Genomic DNA, 24,920 nt, shown 5'->3' with positions numbered 1-24,920 from the left:
GGCTTCATACAAAACCTGTGTTGGTTGCCTGTAGCAACCAATCTCAGCATGGCTTTCGAAATACAAAATGAAAGCTGCGCTGTGATTGGTTGCTAAGGGCAACCGTGGTGAAAATTTAGGAAACGGCTTCATACAAAACCTGTGTTGTTGCCTGTAGCAACCAATCTCAGCATGACTTTCAAAATACAAAATGAAAGCTGCGCTGTGATTGGTTGCTAAGGGCAACAAGGACCATTTTTCTTTTTTAGAAGCTTTCCTGTAAGGACACGAAGCGAGACTGAAAGTGAAAGTAACTCAGTAAACACCTCCTTATAGCATTCCAGTCCAAGGACTTTGGAGAGAATGCCATTCGTCTGCAGAGCTCCCGTCTAGACCTGTACACTGCAACAGACCCTCTACCCCTCTACGCAGGATCCATCTCCTTCTCGCCTCAGCCGGTCATAAACGTCTCCAAGGTGCAACAGAAGGCTCCTCAGGTAACCTGCAAGGTAACTTAACCCAGGACATGTCAGCAGCGGGCGATTGCATGTCTGCCATAAACAGTAAGCAGCTGTATCGTCATATTTGTACCTGGGAAAGCTGGGTGGGAACCCAAGAGGAAGACAATGAGGCTCCTAAAATAATAATTCTGTCTGAATCTGTCACCTGCCGATATCTGTACGTCCAACAGAGATACAAAATGCATTGAATGCAATCTATTGTTCTCTGGTATCAGCCATTTCATGTTCAGGAGACTGTACTTAAAGGATATGTCCACCTTTGAGCAGCACTGCGGCTATTCTACCACCATATGTACTGCATGCAAAATGTCAGCTTGAAAATGCATTATATTACATATTATACAGTACTTCAGAGCTGCATTCGCAATTCTGCCAGTTGCATTTGGAAACAGTCTGCAAGCTTGTTGACAGTTACAACCATAAAAGTCTGGCTGAGCTCCTATAATACAGGGGAAGACATCTGTATCAGACAACGCAGGGCACTGTGCAGGGTTGTAGGTGCTAATACAATAAGGTACTCAAGGAAAGGGGAACATACATTATCCTATAAATCATACATACAGCGCAGTGTGTAGAACGGACACTACCCAGCCAACATATCCTCAGGGAAAGTTCAGTGCAAATAAAGAACAAGCAGGGGATACTGAGATTTCAGCTCTGAAGTTTGCAGAATTGTGAACTCAGCTCCGAAGTATAATACAGGCTGTAACTTAGGATCAGTAGAGGATAAGTAATGTAATGTATGTACACAGTGACTCCACCAGCAGAATAGTGAGTGCAGCTCTGGAGTATAATACAGGATGTAACTCAGGATCAGTACAGGATAAGTAATGTAATGTATGTACACAGTGACTCCCCCAGCAGAATAGTGAGTGCAGCTCCTGAGTATAATACAGGATGTAACTCAGGATTAGTACAGGATAAGTAATGTAATGTATGTACACAGTGACTCCACCAGCAGAATAGTGAGTGCAGCTCTGGAGTATAATACAGGATGTAACTTAGGATCAGTAGAGGGTAAGTAATGTAATGAATGTACATAGTGACTGCACCAGCAGAATAGTGAGTACAGCTCTGGAGTATATTACAGGATGTAATTCAGGATCAGTACAGGATAAGTAATGTAATGTATGTACACAGTGACTCCACCAGCAGAATAGTGAGTGCAGCTCTGGAGTATAATACAGGATGTAACTCAGGATCAGTACAGGAGAAGTAATGTAATGTATGTACACAGTGACTCCACCAGCAGAATAGTGAGTGCAGCTCTGGAGTATAATACAGGATGTAACTCAGGATTAGTACAGGATAAGTAATGTATGTACACAGTGACTGCACCAGCAGAATAGTGAGTGCAGCTCTGGAGTATAATACAGGATGTAACTCAGGATCAGTACAGGATAAATAATGTATGCATGTATACAGTGACTTCACCAGCAGAATAGTGAGTGCAGCTCTGGAGTATAATACAGGATGTAACTCAGGATCAGTACAGGATAAATAATGTATGCATGTATACAGTGACTTCACCAGCAGAATAGTGAGTGCAGCCAGGGGCGTAGCTAAAGGCTTATGGGCCCTGGTGCAAGAGTTCAGCTTGGGCCCCCCTTCCCTCAAACCTTCGTGCTGCATGTGGCAAAAATTGAAACTGCACCCCCCCTCCTCCATACCAAATTCTTAACCTAACCCCTTCTGTCCAGCCAGAGGTGTAACTTGCATGCATTTTCTATAATACCAGTGTCTTCTTATGTGGCACAAGGGTCTTTGGGCCCCTCAGGCTTCTGGGCCCGGTAGCAACTGCTACCTCTGCACCCCCTATAGCTACGCCCCTGAGTGCAGCTCTGAAGTATAATACAGGATGTAACTCAGGATCATTACAGGATAAGTAATGTAATGTATGTACACAGTGACTGCACCGGCAAAATAGTGAGTGCAGCTCTGGAGTATAATACAGGATGTAACTCAGGATCAGTACAGGATAAGTAATGTAATGTATGTACACAGTGATAGCAGCAGCAGAATAGTGAGTTCAGCTCTGAAGTATAATACAGGATGTAAGTCAGGATCAGTACAGGATAAGTAATGTAATATATATACACAGTGACTCCACCAGCAGAATAGTGAGTGCAGCTCTGGAGTATAATACAGGATCTAACTCAGGATCAGTACAGGATAAGTAATGCAATGTATGTGCACAGTGACTGCACCAGCAGAATAGTGAGTGCAGCTCTGGAGTATAATACAGGATGTAACTCAGGATCAGTACAGGATAAGTAATGTAATGTATGTACACAGTGACTGCACCAGCAGAATAGTGAGTGCAGCTCTGGAGTATAATATAGGATGTAACTCAGGATCAGTGCAGGATAAGTAATGTAATGTATGTACACAGTGACTCCACCAGCAGAATAGTGAGTGCAGCTCTGGAGTATAATACAGGATGTAACTCAGGATCAGTACAGGATAAGTAATGTAATGTATGTACACAGTGACTGCACCAGCAGAATAGTGAGTGCAGCTCTGGAGTATAATACAGGATGTAACTCAGGATCATTACAGGATAAGTAATGTAATGTATGTACACAGTGACTGCACCAGCAGAATAGTGAGTGCAGCTCTGGAGTATAATACAGGATGTAACTCAGGATCATTACAGGATAAGTAATGCAATGTATGTGCACAGTGACTGCACCAGCAGAATAGTGAGTGCAACTCTGGAGTATAATACAGGATGTAACTCAGGATCAGTACAGGGTAAGTAATGTATGTACACAGTGACTGCACCAGCAGAATAGTGAGTGCAGCTCTGGAGTATAATACAGGATGTAACTCAGGATCATTACAGGATAAGTAATGTAATGTATGTACACAGTGACTGCACCAGCAGAATAGTGAGTGCAGCTCTGGAGTATAATACAGGATGTAACTCAGGATCAGTACAGGATAAGTAATGTAATGTAAGTACACAGTGACTGCACCAGCAGAATAGTGAGTGCAGCTCTGGAGTATAATACAGGATGTAACTCAGGATCAGTACAGGATAAGTAATGTAATGTAATGTATGTACACAGTGACAGCACCAGCAGAATAGTGAGTGCAGCTCTGGAGTATAATACAGGATGTAACTCAGGATCAGTAGAGGATAAGTAATGTAATGTATGTACACAGTGATAGCAGCAGCAGAATAGTGAGTTCAGCTCTGAAGTATAATACAGGATGTAAGTCAGGATCAGTACAGGATAAGTAATGTAATATATATACACAGTGACTCCACCAGCAGAATAGTGAGTGCAGCTCTGGAGTATAATACAGGATCTAACTCAGGATCAGTACAGGATAAGTAATGCAATGTATGTGCACAGTGACTGCACCAGCAGAATAGTGAGTGCAGCTCTGGAGTATAATACAGGATGTAACTCAGGATCAGTACAGGATAAGTAATGTAATGTATGTACACAGTGACTGCACCAGCAGAATAGTGAGTGCAGCTCTGGAGTATAATATAGGATGTAACTCAGGATCAGTGCAGGATAAGTAATGTAATGTATGTACACAGTGACTCCACCAGCAGAATAGTGAGTGCAGCTCTGGAGTATAATACAGGATGTAACTCAGGATCAGTACAGGATAAGTAATGTAATGTATGTACACAGTGACTGCACCAGCAGAATAGTGAGTGCAGCTCTGGAGTATAATACAGGATGTAACTCAGGATCATTACAGGATAAGTAATGTAATGTATGTACACAGTGACTGCACCAGCAGAATAGTGAGTGCAGCTCTGGAGTATAATACAGGATGTAACTCAGGATCATTACAGGATAAGTAATGCAATGTATGTGCACAGTGACTGCACCAGCAGAATAGTGAGTGCAACTCTGGAGTATAATACAGGATGTAACTCAGGATCAGTACAGGGTAAGTAATGTATGTACACAGTGACTGCACCAGCAGAATAGTGAGTGCAGCTCTGGAGTATAATACAGGATGTAACTCAGGATCATTACAGGATAAGTAATGTAATGTATGTACACAGTGACTGCACCAGCAGAATAGTGAGTGCAGCTCTGGAGTATAATACAGGATGTAACTCAGGATCAGTACAGGATAAGTAATGTAATGTAAGTACACAGTGACTGCACCAGCAGAATAGTGAGTGCAGCTCTGGAGTATAATACAGGATGTAACTCAGGATCAGTACAGGATAAGTAATGTAATGTAATGTATGTACACAGTGACAGCACCAGCAGAATAGTGAGTGCAGCTCTGGAGTATAATACAGGATGTAACTCAGGATCAGTAGAGGATAAGTAATGTAATGTATGTACACAGTGACAGCACCAGCAGAATAGTGAGTGCAGCTCTGGAGTATAATACAGGATGTAACTCAGGATCAGTACAGGATAAGTAATGGAATGTATGTACACAGTGACTCCACCAGCAGAATAGTGAGTGCAGCTCTGGAGTATAATACCAATTGTAACCAAGGATAAGTAATATAATGTATTTACCCTCTGACTGAAGGACCCATAACAGAGCATGTAATCTGTCCTGCGTCCCATAAACATCCTGGAGCTAGAGCCTGACTGCTATTTCAGTTCCTGACACCCCCATATACATTATATTGCAGGCGGAATGCAAAGTCTAATGCCTGTGACTAGATAAGAAAATTATAAGCAATCATGGGCATGACAGCCTTCTGTACAGCGCGGTGTATCTGCAGCCGATGGTGCTAACTCTGCTTCATATAACGTCTGCTCAGCGTGGATGTAAAGATAAGACCTTTCACATAAGAGCGCGTCCCTCTCTATACAGATCTGCGCTAAGGCTCTCGGCGTGCCGCAGTTGATAAACAATCCCAAAAGTATTAAATTAAGTGACTCAGAGCTCTCAGAGAGAGAGAGAGAGAGAGAGAGAGAGAGAGCAATCCAAAGTGCACCCGGGTAAACACAGCAAAAGATAAAAAAATAAACCCAGACCATGTAATTATTCGGATTAAAATCTCCAGCTCGGTTGCAGCCCTTGAGCCCGAGCAAAGTCTGCTTACATGGCGGAGGCTGTGTTTAAAGGGACACTTCCATCCAAAATAGGTACCGGTATTTTCTATATTCATATATTCTATATTTCTATATTATATAATTGTTGGTTGTTTATCTTTTTCGTTTCGGCAGTATGACGCCATTAAAAACGAAATGCAACATCATGTCCTCTAGCAATCACAGAGAGATAAAAGGCCTATATATGGCCGCAGTGATGGTCTGATTCAGAGTTAAAAAGCATCCGTCAGCATGATAAACCCTATTAAGGCTACTTTCACATCTGCGTTTTTGCTAGATTGTGCAGGGGGTTCATCAATAATACAACCGGCTGCATCCGTTCAGAACAGATCCGGTTATATTATCTCTAAAATGAACAAGATGGATCCGGCACTAAAACTATTGTAAGTCAGTGGACGCCGGATATGGCACTGTGTCCGAAAAAACCCGCATCTGGCATGAAATACAATGTAAATCAATGGTGCCGAATCCGTTTTTGTCGGACAGGAAAAAATGGATACGGTGTCCATTGACTTACAATGGTTTTAGTCCTGGATCCATCTTGTTCATTTTAGGGATAATACAACCGGATCCACTCTGAACGGATGCAGTCGGTTGTATTTATGACCGGATGCGTTTTTACTGATCCCCTGCCGGATCCAGAAGAACCGCAGATGTGAAAGTAGCCTTAATAGGGTTTATCATGCTTGCAGCGGTTTTGTGTCGGGCATGGGAATGTAACAAAACAGAATTCATTTTGGAGCACTCCGTTCCGGTTTATTGAGTTTTGTCTCCATTGACAATGAATGGGAACAAAACTGAAGCATTTTCTTCCGGTTTTGTGATCCAATGACGGATCTCAAAACCGGAAGGGAAAACGTAGATGTGAAAGTAGCCTAAGCCAGGCACACCGTCTGGTACGATTGATCATGCTGATTGAAATGATACTGTATCTCAGTTATCCCTGTACAATGCACCGTTCTAGAGAAAACTGCACTGTTATTAATTTGTTAGTCTGTTGGAGCACCAAGGGACCAGCCAGAGCCCTTGGAGCACCAGTTTGTGAACACCCCTACAGTCTTATCCTCTCCGCCCTCACCTGGATCCCATGAGATGTATATCTAGGGAGGGTGGCCAGGATAGGTCATCAATATCTGATTGTTGGGGGACTGACACCTGGCACCTATGCCGATCAGCTGTTTGAAGAGGAGGAGGTGCTACTTCCTCTTCATTATTACATTGCACATCGTATCCGGAGTCTCGGCACTGCAGTGTAATTACAATGGCTTGTTCTATTCATTGCAAGTGAGACAACGCCCAGAGTAATCTTGAAAAGGAAGCAGCAGTCTTATGAGCCAATTATTGGAGAGTGCCAGCCTAACACGAGGTATATATATTCTACTTTTTTCTGATTTGGGGTATTCAGTGGTTTGAGCAACTCTATTCCATATACCAGTATTGGTGAGTCGCCAATCTTTTATATTTCAATTTTGAAATAGTACTGCCAAATGGTACCCAGACACAGCCATACAATGGGGCAATGCCCATGTAATTGCCACTTGTACCATAACCTTTACATTATGGTATCGACCTAGTCTACCTTACTGGGTGCAGCTCGGGACTTTCCTTACATATAACTTTTGGCATTCAGGACTTTTTTGTGTAGGAGGATTGCTATACAGTAAATCTACAAGCTTTAAACTACATGCATAATCAAAAACCTGTAATATGAGGTGCAGATATAACCTTAGAAGCTCCTAGAAGACAGAACATCATATTTACTAAACCAAGTGAGACAGATAACCATTGAACCATTAGGAGGTAAGTGGATAGGGGTTACCTAGGACCAAGTAGACCTATGAATTCAACTTCACTGCTGATGACCATTTGAAGATTTCTTTAGAACTTCGAATGTGTTGGGCGTTTGAGTTTGCTGGGTCTTGAAGCTTGCTGGGTCTTTGAGCTTGTTGGTTCTTTGAGCTTGATGGGTCTGCGTGCTTGTTGAGTTTTTGAGCTTGTTGGGTTTTCAAGCTTGATGGGTCTTCGAGCTTGTTGAGTTTTCAAGCTTGTTTGATCTTCGAGCTTTATGGGGCTTCAAGCTTGTTGAGATTTTGAGCTTGTTGGGTCTTCAAGCTTGTTGAGTTTTCAAGCTTGTTGGATCTTCGAGCTTGATGGGTCTTCAAGCTTGTTGAGATTTTGAGCTTTTGGGATATTTGAGATTTCTGGGTTTTCAAACCTGCTGAGTTTCTGAACTTATTGGGTCTTCAAGCTTGTTGGGTCTTTGAACTTCTGAATGTAATGCTTATGAGTTCTATGATTTATCTCCTTCCTTTTGTCTCTTTCCACATGGATATGGAGACCATAACCCCCCATTGCAGAGATATGTCCCCTATTTCTTCAGATTCTCAGTATCCAGTAAGGTGTAAATATGTTTTATTGTATGGTATGTATGTTTGTGATACACAGTGCTAATATTTATTTAGACACATCCAGATTGACGGAAATATGCCGATTTTCCTGATGGCGGGGACACAGAAACTGTAGTGCAGATAATGTTGTTTTTATGATTGCATGACCTATATAAACTTCACTGTGAAAATTGATATGAACAATCATGATGAAGCTACATCTTTAGTAAATATTTGACAACTCTTACAAGAAAAGGTTGGCATGGGGGACAGACATGGTCAGAGTTGAAAACTACTATAAATACGGGAAGTAAATAAAGCAAGTGTTGTGCATTAGAATATTGGTTACTGGTTTCATGGTGGTAGAGTGCCAGAGAATACCCTCTAAATCTGCTACCAATTTGTCATTGGATGAAATAGGTTTCAATAAGCATTGTCTAGACAAGCTCTATCTCGAGCTATGTGGAAGTGGCACTGAGTAACAAATGTTTCCTTGGCGCCTGCTATATCTATATGATAAGCAAGTCATGGGCATAGGTAAGGTTGGGGAGAACAAAAATATCTATCTGAAATATATAGAAAACTAATATAGAAGGCACCAGGTCACCAGCCCCTACCTACAAATTAACTGATCACTTATCTCAACATGTCCTGAGATGTGTGTCACGAAATGACGTTATATATCTAAAATTGATAAATTGCAATACAACGTTCAGACAGCAGGTGGTGCTTTGTGTAACTAGCTATACAACGTTCAGACGGCAGGTGGCGCTTTGTGTTACTAGCTATACCACGTTCAGACAGCAGGTGGCGCATTGTGTTACTAGCTAAATACCCAGGGAACCTGTCACCAGTTTTATGGTGTCCTAACTAAGGGCAACATTAATAAGTGACTGATTCTCTTAGCAAAATGCTGGGTCACTTTCTTTAATTGACCCAGTCAATCTGCCAACATCTTGTATTGAAAAGCTCCAGCTGATAATGATGAGTCCTGAATATTCACGAGCTCCTGACTCTCCCCGCCTACTTGCTGCTGATTGACAGTTATTTTCCATATGAATCAGCAGCAGGTGGGCAGGGGAGTGGCTATAGCTCTGAATTAAATATACGCTGGACTCACTGACATCACGCTGGACTCAAATCAGCTCATTAGCATGCGGCATCTTTGTGTGTATATTATGAGGTAACCATCTGTCACACCAGTAAGTGAATACATCTAAGGCACTTTTTAGTAGTTAATAATTGTATATAATTAGTTAGATTATAATCAAATATCCACATGACAGGTTCCCTGTAAGGTAAAGGAAAATGGAATGGAATTACAATTGTGAAATTTGGCCGGGTTCACATCAGGTCTTTGTCTTACATTTAACATATATACAAAATATATTTTACCCATTAAACAAATCCCTCCAACGGATGCTCTTTTTTTTCCTGTGCAAAGATTACCATATATTTTGACCTGTGCCATTGTTCACTATAATTTCTATATGCCGTGTACTATGATTTAGATACACTTGGTGTCAGTATACAGTGCTAGTCTAGTATTATATTTATTATATTCAAAATAACACACACCAACCACAGTATTATGGAGAGATTATTATATACTTTTAACAGTCCCATTACATGTTACAAATGTACATAATACAATTCATACACATTGGGTGTCAGTATATACCGCAATTTGTGCATGACATTTAAAATACTTATTGATTATTGATTGCCTGCTGAGCTGTGTATCTAATCCTATCATGTGTGATACTGCCTGCTGAGCTGTGTATCTGATCCTATCATGTGTGATACTGTCTGCAGAGCTGTGAATCTAATCCTATCGTGTGTGATACTGCCTGCTAAACTGCGTATCTAATCCTACCATGTGTTATACTGTCTGCTCAGCTGTGTATCTAATCCTACCATGTGTGATACTGTCTGAAGAGTCATGTGTCCAAGCATATTGTGTTTGATACTGTCTGCTGAGTTGTGTATCTAATCCTATCATGTGTGATACTACCTGCTAAGCTGCATATCTAATCCCATTATGTGTGATACTGTCTGCTCAGCTGTGTATCTAATCCTATCATGTGTGATATTGTTTGCAGAGTTGTGTATCTAATCCTATTCTGTGAGATACTGTCTGCTGAGCTGTGGATCTAATCCTACCATGTGTGATACTGTCTGAAGAGTCGTGTGTCTAAGCCTATTGTGTTTGATACTGTCTGCTGAGTTGTGCATCTAATCCTATTATGTGTGATACTGTCTGCTGAGTTGTGCATCTAATCCTATCATGTGTGATACTGCCTGCTGAGCTGTGTATTTAATCCTACCATGTGTGATACTATCTGATGAGCTGTGTATCTAATCCTTTTATGTGTGATACTGTCTGCTAAGCTGTGTTTCTAATTCTGTAATGTGTGATACTGTCTACTGAGCTGTGCATCTAATCCTATCATGTGTGATACTGCCTGCTGAGCTGTGTATCTAATCCTACCAGGGGCGGACTGACCGGTCGGGCACTTCGGACATGGTCCGAGGGCCCGGCCGGGATGGGGGCCCGCCGCAGAATAACAATGTGTTATGCTGGCCTGGTAATGGTGGTAATGGCAGCGGGGCCCGGTGCACTCACTGTATTCTATTACACTGGGCCCCGCTCACTGTAATACTAATTTTCATATGTGAACAAGAAGAGAAATCCTCTGCGATCCTCTCCCTCTCTGTACTCACAAACTCAGTAGCAGGCAGGCCGGGCGGCAGCGCAACTCACTGACGTCACGCGCCTGCTTCATTCATAAAGTGGGAGGAGCAGGCGCGTGACGTCAGATAGTTGCGCTGCCGCCCGGCCTGCCTGCTACTGCCTGTAAGAGGGCCCTTGATTTATTTTGCCCGGAGGCCCTGAGGGTTCTCAGTCCGCCCCTGAACCCTACCATGTGTGATACTGTCTGCTGAGCTGTGTATCTAATCCTATCATGTGTGATACTGTCTGCTGAGCTGTGTATCTAATCATTTTATGTGTGATACTGTCTGCTAAGCTGTGTTTCTAATTCTGTAATGTGTGATACTGTCTGCTGAGCTGTGTATCTAATCCTACCATGTGTGATACTGTCTGCTGAGCTGTGTATCTAATCCTATCATGTGTGATACTGACTGCAGAGCTGCTGTATCTAATCCTATCATGTGATACTGCCTGCTGAGCTGTGTATCTAATCCTATCATGTGTGATACAGTCTGCTGAGCTGTGTATCTAATCCTATCCTGTGTGATACGGTCTGCTAAGCTGTGCTTCTAATTCTGTAATGTGTGATACTATCTGCTGAGCTGTGTATCTAATCCGATCATGTGTGATACTGTCTGCTGAGCTGTGTATCTAATCCTATCATGTGTGATACTGTCTGCTGAGCTGTGTATCTAATCCTATCATGTGTGATACTGTCTGCTAAGCTGTGTTTCTAATTCTGTTCTGTGTGATACTGTCTGCTGAGCTGTGTATCTAATCCTATCATGTGTGATACAGTCTATGAAGCTATTATATGTATGTGTATAGAGTGTGATACTGTCTGCAGAGCTGTGTATCTAATCCTACCTTGTGTGATACTGTCTATGAAGCTATTATATGTATGTGTATAGAGTGTGATACTGTCTGCTGAGCTGCTGTATCTAATCCTATCATGTGTGATACTGTCTGCTGAGCTGCTGTATCTAATCCTATCATGTGTGATACTGACTGCTGAGCTGCTGTATCTAATCCTATCATGTGTGATATTGTCTGCTGAGCTGTGTATCTAATCCTATCATATGTGATACTGACTGCTGAGCTGCTGTATCTAATCCTATCATGTGTGATACTGTCTGCTGAGCTGTGTATCTAATCCTATCATGTGTGATACAGTCTATGAAGCTATTATATGTATGTGTATAGAGTGTGATACTGTCTGCAGAGCTGTGTATCTAATCCTATCATGTGTGATACAGTCTATGAAGCTATTATATGTATGTGTATAGAGTGTGATACTGTCTGCAGAGCTATGTATCTAATCCTACCTTGTGTGATACTGTCTATGAAGCTATTGTATGTACAGCCATGGCCATAAATGTTGGCACCCCTGAAATTTTTCAAGAAAATGAAGTATTTCTCACAGAAAAGTATTGCAGTAACACATGTTTTTCTATACACATGTTTATTCCCTTTGTGTTTATAGGAACAAAACCAAAAAAGGGAGGGGAAAAAAAAGGAAATTGGACATAACGTCACACCGAACTACAAAAATGGGCTGGACAAAATTATTGGCACCCTTTCAAAATTGTGGATAAATAAGATTGTTTCAAGCATGTGATGCTCCTTTAAACTCACCTGGGGCAAGTAACAGGTCTGGGCAATATAAAAATCACCCATGAAAGCAGATAAAAAGGAGAGAAGTTCACTTAGTCTTTGTATTTTAATGACTGTAGGCACAATGAACACAGATGGACAGTAAACAAAATAATACGGCAAAAGGTATAAAAAATGTACTTTGCAATCAGAAGTGTAAAATACAACTTTGGGACTGAGTGATTTAACCCTTTCCCAGCCTATTCTATATGGGGGAGGAGCGATGGCATTGGTGTTTGCTCCTCCCAATAGTATGAAGGAGATGGCCCCATGTAATAGCAGCGGTCTCCTTCACTAACGAGCAACGCGACGATTCCCAAGTAATAATATCACCATCGTGCCCTCAGTATTTATAATGCCACGCCATGTAGTTCTAATGCCGCCTGTACTGTGCCCTGTATTATAATGCCCCCTGAAGTGTCTGTATATATATATATTTAATGGCTCCAGTGTTTAATGCTCCTCCGTTTCCACCAGTAGTGCCGGTATATCTTTCGACCTCCCTCCTCATATTCCGTGCTTTGCCAATAAATATATATTGACCACCCTGTATTGCCAAGAATTCCCCCTGCAAAACATACAGGAATAGGACAGGTTCTTTATTCTTGGGGGGGGGGGGGGGGGGGCACACAGAACAGACGTTCAGATGCGGGCAGCAGATGGTGTTGTCCACATCTTTTTTGCCCCCATTGAAATAAATGGGTCCTCAAAAAAATGTGGATTGGATGCAGACCAAAAATATGGTCATGTGAATGCACTATGGCTAAATACACAGGAAGTTTTTTGGATGAGGATGTGAAGCAGACCTGCCAGCAGAAATGGGTTGGAAAGGAATTAGAAATATACAGTAAAGGAAGGATTTCTACTTCTGGCTTTGGCTGAATATCAGCTGTGTTTAGTCCTGGTATGTTAGCATTTAGCATTATAGCTTCTCACAAATTTCCCATCATCTAAGTGTCCAGGCCTCATATTTCCTGCTTATGTCCAGGCTCCAGGCCCTGTCTCTTTATTAGCTGTTTGTCTGCTCTGACTATTCGTCATTGTATCCATTGTTCTGTGATTAGTCCCTGATTGAGTTAAATACAGCCGCTCCTCTATTGTTCACACCTAGAAGTGTAAATGGAAGGCTTTACTTCTTCTGAGACATTGGTCTTCATCCAAAAAGCAAACTTCCTAAGTGCACAAAATCAAATTATACCAGAATTGTAACTAATGAAATACACACTGCAAACAATGTTTCTGCTTTCCACAACTATAACCCCTATTTTCCTGCACTGCCGAAAACCCCTGCACCCAGCAAGTAACTTCTTATCTCTCCCTCCGGCGGACCTCCTGCTCAGATCTGTTCCTTAACATAAAACCTTACTCTCTAGAGGGAATTGTAAGAATGATAGAGACAGAAAAACCTGGGTATGTAAAATGAGCCACTGTATCACACATGATAGGATTAGATACGCAGCTCAGCAGGCAGTATCACATATTATAGTATTAGATACACAGCTCAGCAGGCAGTATCACATATAATATGATTAGATATGCAGCTGAGCAGACAGTATCACACATGATAGGATTAGATACACAGCTAAGCAGGCAGTATCACGCATAATATGATTAGATACGCAGCTGAGCAGACAGTATCACACATGATATGATTAGATACACAGCTAAGCAGGCAGTATCACACATAATATGATTAGATACGCAGCTGAGCAGACAGTATCACACATGATATGATTAGATACACAGCTAAGCAGGCAGTATCACACATAATATGATTAGATACGCAGCTGAGCAGACAGTATCACACATGATATGATTAGATACACAGCTAAGCAGGCAGTATCACACATAATATGATTAGATACGCAGCTGAGCAGACAGTTTCACACTTGATATGATTAGATACACAGCTAAGCAGGCAGTATCACACATGATATTTGGATTCTTTGATTTAGTGTTCCTTTATTCTCATGTGTTTGACTTTCGCACATTTAATATTCTCAACAGATCTCACCAATCTAGCTAGGTCTTCCTCTAAATATCTCATATTTGAGGCTAGCTTCTCTGCAGCTTAAGCAATAGGCTAATTGTGGTTGTGATGTGTATTGCGGCTTTTTAGAGTTTAGTTACAGTCTCGCGATATGACGTTGTTTTGATGTCAGGACAAAATTGACACCACTTCCAGTTTGGAGATCAGGTAAGAGAGGATCTGTAGGGTACATTTTGCCAAGATTTTATAATAAAGAAAAAAAGTAATATGACAATAGTTTTTAATACCCCACAGTACAAAAGAAGTCTTAATGAAGACCACACGAGCCAAGGGTTTAATTGGCACCAGGGGTGTAGATATAGGTAATGCCCACCTGAGCACCCAGAACCCTCTGCTACTTTAGTCAACATCAGGTGGTACATGTTAGTTGGGAGAAGGTTCTGTTACAGATTTTGCATAGGGTCTAAGGAGCTTCAACTTACACTTCTTCTTGGCACCTGCTATATCCACAGTGCATGGACACTGAATACTGTTAGGAAGCCAACAATGTATCACATAATCATATGTGACAGGAAGGCTACAAACCTAGAGACATAGTAAAAGCCTATAGACACAACTGGAGCCAATTTTCCCCTGGCGTTTGTTTTATAGATTATGAAAGGACTTACGGGAAGGCAGTTAAACAGCTTGCGAGCTAAATCATCGACACAACATAATGTCATCGCCAGAAGCAAAGTATTATTTGCTGATACCGGCTTTTTTATGTTTTGTATGCTGATGGCATGCCATTGTCTTATCTTGACTGCCTGCCTGGAGGCCCCTGTCACCTCTCCTGACATGTTTTAATAAAAAAAACATGCATTTCCCCATGAAATAACAGTTGCTGGAGTATTATTTCTCATAACTACACTGATATACTCCTCTATTATTCCTCCTTAAAATGTATGAACACATTGACAACATTCTCCTTGTCAAATAAGTGTGTCCCTCCACAGTCTGATACAGTCAGCACCGTCTGGATAGTGTCAGACCATATAGGGAAACTGTTGGCAGTTGTCATTTTGTTCATTACATTTCTAGGAAGGATAGCAGAGGAACACCACCATACAGAGCTATAAGAAAAGATGCTCCAGATTTTATTTTTTATTTCTTATGGACTGCAAGTATGTGCTAAAGCAGACATGTCAAGAGAGTTCATAACATCACAATCATTTTCTGAAAAAAGAAACATATTTTCAAATTTAATTTATATAGATAGATAGATAGATAATAGATAGATAATAGATAGATAATAGATAATAGATAGATAATAGATAGATAATAGATAGATAGATAGATAGATAGATAGATAGATAGATAGATAGATAATAGATAGATAATAGATAGATAATAGATAGATAGATAGATAGATAGATATGAGATAGATAGATAGATAGATAGATAATAGATAGATAGATAATAGATAGATAATAGATAGATAGATAGATAGATAGATAATAGATAGATAGATAAATATGAGCAGTACAGCGGTCAAATAGAAGTGCCAGCGGCTGAAGAGACGATCCACCAACCAAAGTAATAGCAAAACAAATTCCACGGCACTTCCAGATGAAGCAAATTAAAATAAATGTTCTTTAGTCTCCAGACAGCGACATTTCAGTCCTCTTACTGGGACCTTTCACTGATTGAGAAAGGTCCCAGTAAGAGGACTTAAACGTCGCTGTCTGATTAAAGAACACTTATTTTAATTTACTTCATCTGGAAGTGCCGTGGAATTTGTTTTGCTATTAAAAAGATAGATAGATAATAGATAGATAGATAATAGATAATAGATAGATAGATAATAGATAGATAGATAATAGATAGATAATAGATAGATAGATAGATAGATAGATAGATAATAGATAGATAATAGATAGATAGATAATAGATAGATAGATAATAGATAGATAATAGATAGATAGATAATAGATAGATAGATAATAGATAGATAATAGATAGATAGATAATAGATAGATAGATAATATATAGATAATAGACAGATAGATAGATAATAGATAGATAATAGATAATAGATAGATAGATAGATAGATAATATATAGATAATAGACAGATAGATAGATAGATAATAGAAAGATAATAAATAGATAGATAGATAGATAGATAGATAGATAGATAATAGATAGATAGATAGATAATAGATAGATAGATAGATAGATAGATAATAGATAGATAGATAGATAGATAGATAGATAGATAGATAGATAATAGATAGATAATATATAGATAGATATATGGATAGATAGATAGATAGATAGATAAATAATAGATAGATAGATAGATAATAGATAGATAATAGATAGATAATAGATAGATAAAAGATAGATAGATAGATAGATAATAGATAGATAGATAGATATAAGATGATAGATAATAGATAGATAGATAGATAGATAGATAGATAATAGATAGATATTAGATAGATATTAGATAGATAGATAGATAGATAATAGATAGATAGATAAATAGATAGATAGATAGATAGATAATAGATAGATAGATAGATAGATAGATAGATAGATAATAGATAGATGATAGATAGATAGATAGATAGATAGATAATAGATAGATGATAGATAGATAGATAATAGATAGATAATATATAATAGATAGATAGATAGATAATAGAAAGATAGATGATAGATAGATGATAGATAGATGATAGATAGATAGATAGATAGATAGATAAATAGATAGATAGATAATAGATAGATGATAGATAGATAGATAATAGATAGATAATATATAATAGATAGATAGATAGATAATAGAAAGATAGATGATAGATAGATGATAGATAGATGATAGATAGATAGATAGACAGGAGAAATTAAAATGGCCCTGGAAAAACAGTAAAAGTGACCGTATGCTGTAAGTGGGCTGGCTCGACACATGTAGGCAGATTAGTAGGATGGTTAGAAATGCCATAGTGCAGCATAAAATACTGCCCCAGCAAACCCGAATACCAAAGATCAGCGCAAAATACCTCCCCAGCCGCTGCCCCTCTGTGGGAGCCAGCACCCGCTGCCATGTTCTGCTCGCTTCCTTTTCTTGTCTCTAATTAAGATACGAAGGATGGTGAGGAGAGACATGGGCCATAGCACCAAGCCAGCCCTACGGAGTTTTTCAGCTCTACCAAACATACAGGAGAATACAGCACTGCATAGTATTACATCCAGATGGTAGACGTTGTATACAGACAACCTTGGATTCTCATCAATACACGGGGAGGGATTCCAAGTGTTACATGAACTAGAACAAACAAACAAAAAAACATTTCTAGTTTGTCCTGTTGTTTAACAGCTACGTTCTGGAACTTGTGGCTCAGCAGCGTTTGTATTGTTTGTGTCTCTAAGGACTCGTCTGTAGGTGCCCTTGTACTGAGGCCAGCTTCGGGCATTTGCGGTCTGTCTATTCCTCTGTAGATCCTGACTTGGATCAGCCATTGAGTGACGTGTGATCCTCCTTTACCTGTCAGAACAGGTCATTGCTCCTTATTATGCACGTTACCACTCATGAAATGTTATTGTAGAGTTTTTACTGAAGGCAATAAACAGATAATAATAGTTTATAGTGAAGTTACCAAAGTCCATGGAATCTCTTCTCACAACATTGTCCACCACCTTCTAACGGTGCGTAAAGCTTTCCAACAATAGTCACTCACAGCAGAGCCTTCTCCCCCAGTAGTTACAGCAGGACCTTCTCATATTCCCCGAAACCCAAAGCCATAGTTATAGCATTGCCTTATCTCCATAGTCATAACACTTCCCCCCAGTAGACACAACGGTGCCCCCTTTTCCCTCAGTTGTCACAGCAGTGCTCCCTCTCTTCTTCTTTCAGTATCCACAATAGTCCCCCAGCCCTTCAGGTTATACATGGTGGCCCAAAAGCAATAACCCCTTTTTGCCCAATGATGAATATGATTGCCCAAAGCCCTTATAGCTCAGATAAAGGGTCTAGCTTGGATCTCCCAGTCCACACTCTATTACCCAGAGCGGCTGGTGGAGGGACTCATCCATCCGCACATTGTAAATGTAGGTGATGCATTACGTAAGGAAGTATGATTACAATGTGTTGTATCTCACAGGTCAAAGGCTGAAAATGTTATCTGAGAAGGAAAGTTAATAAAACCGTCCACAATTGCCCATTTCGTAGAAGTAAACTCATCAATTTTCTCACACTTAGAGCAAGTTTCATACACAATAAAAGCAACTATAAAAGTACACTTTTTACAATATACAAATAGATATAGTGAACATACAAAGTTCAGTCACTGTGTATGTACATTAATTATCTTTTATGGATCCTGAGTTATATCCTGTATTACACTCCAGAGCTGCACTCACTATTCTGCTGGTGCAGTCACTGTGTACATACATTACATTACTTAACTTGTACTGATCCTGAGTTACATCATGAATAATACTCCAGAGCTGCACTCACTATTCTGTTGGTAGTCACTGTGTACATACATTACAGTACTTATCCTGTACTGATCCTGAGTTACATCCTGTATTATATTCCAGAGCTGCACTCACTATTCTGCTGGTGCAGTCACTGTGTACATACATTACATTACTTATCCTGTACTGATCCTGAGTTACATTCTGTATTATACTCCAGAGCTGCACTCACTATTCTGCTGGTGGAGTCACTGTGTACATACATTACAGTACTTATCCTGTACTGATCCTGAGTTACATCCTGTATTATACTCCAGAGCTGCACTCACTATTCTACTGGTGGAGTCACTGTGTACATACATTACATTACTTATCCTTTACTGATCCTGAGTTATATCCTGTATTATACTCCAGAGCTGCACCCACTATTCTGCTGGTGCAGTCACTGTGTACATACATTACATTACTTATCCTGTACTGATCCTGAGTTACATCCTGTATTATACTCCAGAGCTGCACTCACGATTTTACTTATCGATCATGAGGTTGTTTTCTAGTCGAGCTCCTTCAATAACCGAAACTAATATCTGGAGACGTATAAAGGTATAATAGCAGCATAGATCACTGTATAAGAAGGTCATGTTTGCAGCCTCTTTGACACACATTCTCTCCAGATTCTGACCTGTCTCAGACACCTATAGATTAGCGATCGTGTAAACGGTAGCAATAGATAGATGGTTAACCATGGTGCCTTCTGACCGCACATATGGTGTACGATCCATATAGCCATAGCAAACAGTGCCTAATAAGTGCCATAGAGTATGGTGCCCAAATAATAGTGCCTTACATAGACCAATGCTATACAGTGCCACCAGCACAGTGCCTAAGTAGCAGAGCTACACAATACCGCCATATACTACTTACTCAAATACAACATACAGTAATCATATGAGCTCCACTAATAGGGTAATCTAATAACAGTGCTTGTCCACTGCTGATGCTGATCCTTCCCTCATAGTCACCCTTCCCCCACATTTGAGAACCATTTACATTTACTTCCGTGCAGCATTACTTAATAATTTGGTGGGTTTTTTTCTCTCTCTCTGCAGTTTCACATCTACAATTCAAAAACATCTGAAATGGTCTGGGGACAAAAAATTTCATTTTGCCTAATGATCATCCTCCATGGACTATTTTGCAATGGTTGTAAGTATACCGTACTTATCTGGGACATCACCGGTGCAGCTATAGGAGGAGGTTTCCAGGTTGGAATCACATCTGGTCCAGATGTCTGAAGGAAACCTAAAGGGGTTACGTCATGATCAATTCATTAAGATGAAAATCAGACATCATATAGTACATGACAACCTCTTTATAACAAAACTAGAACCAGCCCTGTACCCATACCTCCCAACTGTCCCGGATTTTAGTGGCTGTCCTGCTGTCCCAGTACGGGGGAGGTATGCCCTACTCTCAGGCAGCTGTCCCTGCTTCAGCGGTCAGCTCCCTGCTCTATCATTCCTCCCTAAGGCTCCACACTGCTAGTCTGTGCAGGGGGCGGGGCAGTCAGCCGCTGCTCCTCCTCCTACACAGACCAGAGCAGTCGATGTGTGCTGCTGCTGCTGCTGGAGGAGGTGAGTATGTGGAGTTTTTTTATTTTTACTTCCAGTGAGGGGGCACAGCTGGGCATAGTTCTGTGAGAGGTCGAAACTGGGCATATTACTGTGAGGGGGCACAATCCTGGCCATATTACAGTAAGGGGGCACAATCCTGACCATATTTCTGTGAGGGGGAACAGCTGGGCATATTTCTGTGAGGGGGCACAATCCTGGCCATATTACTGTGAGGGGGCACAATCCTGGGCATATTACTGTGAGGGGACATAACTTGGCCTATTACTTTGATGGAGGACAATCCTGGGCATGTTACTATGAGGGGGCACAATCCTGGGCATATTACTGTGAGGGGGCACATATCTGGGCATCACTACTATGAGGGGGCACATATATGGGCATAACTACTGTGAGGGGGTACATATCTGGGCATAACTACTGTGAGGGGGCACATATCTGGGCATTACTACTGTGAGGGGGCACAATGCTTACATAAATACTGTGTGGTAGCATAAATGGGGAATAATTACTATGTGGGGGCATTTAGGGGACTGGGTGGGGTTAGGTGTTTAGTTATGTTTTGGGCGGAGTTAGAGGCATGGCCTAGTGCGGAAAAATTGCTGCAGCACGCTTCTCGCGCCTCACATAGTGTCCCTCTTCCTTCTTTTAGAGATGCCATTCACTGCTCCAGTTTCTCTGCTAGATTTTCTTCAAGCTGGCACCTCACGGGTGTGTCCTTTCCACCACAGCTCTCTCCTTGTAGGTGTCAACAGGTTATAACAGTAAATACAGCTGGTGATAGTTAAAGGGTAGCACTGAGCATGTGCGTCCACCTCAACGATGTTACTGAGGTGGACAGAGAAATAAGGAAAAGCGCTTTACAAATAGAATATTTTAAATAACTCAGTGGTGATACTACATTATTAATTACATGAAATTACAAAAGTATTCTGATTCTGAGGTTGAAAAATGTAGAATGTTTTTCATGGGACAACTTCTGTCTGGCCCATTGGTAACAGCAGTACAAGCCAAGGACAGGTCCATTAAGCTACTTCACTAAGGCTACAACGCTATGGCCACACTCATCCTTAATGGAAGTACATTAATCATTAGTAAATTGTCTTTAAATCATTTTTTATTATTTTCCACACTTCAAAGAAAAATGCAAGTGACTGCAATACTTATTTCTACCACTAGGTGTCCTCTGACATGGATTGCTGATATGATTTAAAGGAACATTCCAGGTAAAAAAAAAAAAAACTGACACACTGTGAAATGCCTAGTGCAGGGCTTGAAGGGATGCTGCATGACTTATCTTTGCTGCATTTTGAGTCATGATCTACCCCCTCAGACCTGGAACGAGGCATTACATAATGGATCAGTATTTTGCTTCCCTTTGTCCTGTTAACACATTATCACACATTTTATGAGAGTATTATCTTTATATAACAGCATCACTCCTTGGACGTGACTGATATTGCAGTATTCAAATGGAAATAGCTGAGCTGCAATACCAGATACAGCCTGTGGTTAATAGTGGCGCCATTTCTGTTACCCATGCCTAATTAAAAGCACTATTTTCATCAATAATATATTTCCCCTTGATATTTTTTTTAAAATGCTCAGAGTGTCGAATATAATTAAAAAAGTCATATTCACCGCACCTTACCGTTCCTCCTCCGCTCTCTTTCCGATGCTTCTTGATCCCCTGCTAGTCTCTGCTTCCTGTCCCTTTTCACATACAGGAAATTACCACTCAGCCAATCACTGGCTGAGGTGAGTCACTACTGTAGCCAATGATTGGGTGAGTGGTTATTTCCTGGTAGCGGTGGGGGACCTAGAAGTGGCAGCACAGAATCGGCAAGGTAGGTACGACTTATTTTAATTATTTACACCCGTCTGAGCCTTTTTAAAGGGGTTGCCCCACAAAAAATATTCTACAGTTTTCACACCAGTGCCTGGATCTGAATACTTTTGTAATTGCATGTAATTAAAATGTTGGCATGGCCGCTGAGTTATTCAGTAAAATGTATCTGTGTAGCACCACCTGCTGGTTGTTCTTTTTCTCATTTCTTTGTTCTGCTCAGTGAGATGGCCGCACATGCTCAGTTCCATCTTTCAACTTCCTCCTGAGCTGTGATAGGGAGACCATGGACACGCCCCCTGAGCTGTGATAGGGAGAGCATGGACACGCCCCCTGAGCTGCAGCAGAAAAGACACTCCCCTTTAGCTGTCAGCTTGATATAAATCTAGCAGAGCAATGAATGTGGAGATCTCTGGATCCATGTGAGGTGCAGGGCTGGTTATAGCTTTGTTAGAAAGAGATTGTCATGTACCATCTGATGCCTGATTTTCATTATTTACATTAGTCATGGAATAACCCCTTTAAGTAAGTTTAGTCAGCTAAATACCCGACCGAAGATTGATTTATGGAGTAACCACCTATAGGTGGCACTAGAGAAACCGTTTTCAACCATCTGGAGGAGAGAAATGTTGAACTAAATTTTAGACAGGTATTTAGAGGTCCAAAATGTATCATCGTGGGCGGTTCATTGGTCACTTACTTTTGTTTGATAGACCCATCGCCAATGGAAGATCTACCATGTTGGATTTTTGACCTGAATGTTAGTAGAACTCCAAAGTTTAGGGATTCACTAGCAAACTGGAGAGCACTGACGGGAGATCTTTGTGCATGATTGTATATGTTCATAGTGTCATCCGCCAAGAGTTCAGTAAAGTTTTAGATGTCTACCATGTGGTGGCTTCTTAGCGATTAGAATAAGAACCTTAATGTTTCTCCTCTTTTGTTGTTTTCTAGTACTTTATCTCGAATGCAGTACTGAGACTTGGGAATGTGGAGAGACCGTAACCATGACTTGTACCCCGACCCACCCACTTGAGAAAATCCGCTTGAAGAGGATTGAGGATAATGTCATTTTGCTCGAAAGCGATCTGCCTACGAAAAACGAGCTATTCACTGAAGATAGAAAAATTTTCATTGAAGGTACAGAAAAGGAGGTGAAGATTACCCTCTATGACGTCAAGTTTACTGATACATTAAAATATAATCTGTATGTGGCTGGACCAGCAGGATACTACCCAGGAACCATCACCATCAATGTTTCTGGTAAGAAAATTTTTGAATACTCTTTTTATACTGTTTTAGTAGGAAAAATGTGTAGATTACCAAAAAAAGAAACCATTACTTTGAGACTTAACCACAAGTCATCACCTGTGGACCAACCCTCAACCAGCCTTCACTGGAGCTACCCCAATGTAAGTTACTGTATCTATCACATCTTATGTTTCTTGCTATTTTCTACCAAGGTATATGCAAACCAAAGATTAATACCAGCGAGGAAACAAAAGAACTTGTATGTGAAGCAGAGACTGAAAAGAATGCATCGATCGTCTGGATGGATGACCATAGAAAGATCTACCCTTCGGCTAAAACAGAGAAACTGGAAAAAGGGACTTATTTTGAGTTATGGAGTTCTCTAAAATTGTCAGAGGAGATCAAGGATAATGTTATCTGCTGTTCTGTCTCTTACCCAGATGGCATATATAAGGATTCATGCTTCCCAAGAACCTTAGGTGAATACCCCCATCTTCTGCTTGAGTCTTGAGAGGAGACACAAGGAACTTTTTATTACGGCCCAAATACTGCCATACATTGGCCAACTAATATAGTTGTCTAAACAGCACCACCATACACTGCAAGAGTAATATAATGCCTGGTACCACAAGTAGTAGTGCCATATACCGCCTAAATAAATACTGCCATATTGTGCTCAAATGGTAACATACAGAAAACCATAAACATACAAAAATGTCTGAATAAGCATAATACAGTATATTGCCCAATTAATATTGCCATATAGCTGCCTAAATAACAATGCTATATATAGTCCCACCACCTTTATACACCACAAATAATATAGTGAATGGTGCTTGTCACCACATACTGCCTAAGTAAAAACTCACCATACGGTGATTAAATGCCAACATATAAAGAAACATAACCATACAAAAAATTTCTGAATAAGCATAATAAAGTATGTTTCCCAATTAATATTGCCATATAGCTGCCTAAATAAAAATGCTATATATAGTCCCACCACCTCCAAATAATATAGTAAACGGTGCTTGTCTACAAACTAAGAAGACAGGTTGGCATTAGCAGGAGGTGCTTCAAACCCACATGCAGTTGTGCATATATATAGGGGAGCAGATCCTGCATTTGTGGCCCGTTGCTAATGGCAATCCCCAGCAAAATGCATACAATGGAGGATGCCCGCAGCGAACCACAAGTACCACAATAGACATCCTACACAAGGTAACAAGTGCGGATGTAATAATTAATATAACAATATAACAAAACAATAACGAACACAGGTGCACTCTGCAGTATCACTAAATCCTCAAACTGATTTTAAAATTGAGAGATTAGTCAACATGTCCCACGGTGTAGAACATGTCTTAAGCCCGGACACCGCGACAAGGTTTCTCAAGTAGCCCGGGACCCTACACTCTCCAACCTGAGC

The 24,920-nt window shown here is 40.5% G+C and overlaps 1 protein-coding gene across 1 annotated transcript in view; it reads left to right on the top strand.

Annotated features, from left to right (window-relative positions):
• Positions 1-311: 311 nt before the first annotated feature.
• The window catches only part of LOC121003905, a 37,122-nt gene continuing 12,513 nt past the window's right edge, over positions 312-24,920 (top strand). Inside the window, exons 1-4 of the mRNA XM_040435846.1 lie at positions 312-476; positions 19,873-19,969; positions 23,195-23,503; positions 23,704-23,970. Coding sequence (XP_040291780.1) covers positions 19,903-19,969; positions 23,195-23,503; positions 23,704-23,970 — 643 coding nt within the window. The 5' untranslated portion in view covers positions 312-476; positions 19,873-19,902. The remainder of the gene's footprint in view (positions 477-19,872; positions 19,970-23,194; positions 23,504-23,703; positions 23,971-24,920) is intronic.

The sequence above is a fragment of the Bufo bufo genome, chromosome 6 (genome assembly GCF_905171765.1).
Source record: "Bufo bufo chromosome 6, aBufBuf1.1, whole genome shotgun sequence".
Lineage (NCBI taxonomy): Eukaryota > Metazoa > Chordata > Amphibia > Anura > Bufonidae > Bufo > Bufo bufo.
Note: the sequence above shows the minus strand (reverse complement) of the source record. Positions and strands in the feature narration are given on the sequence as shown.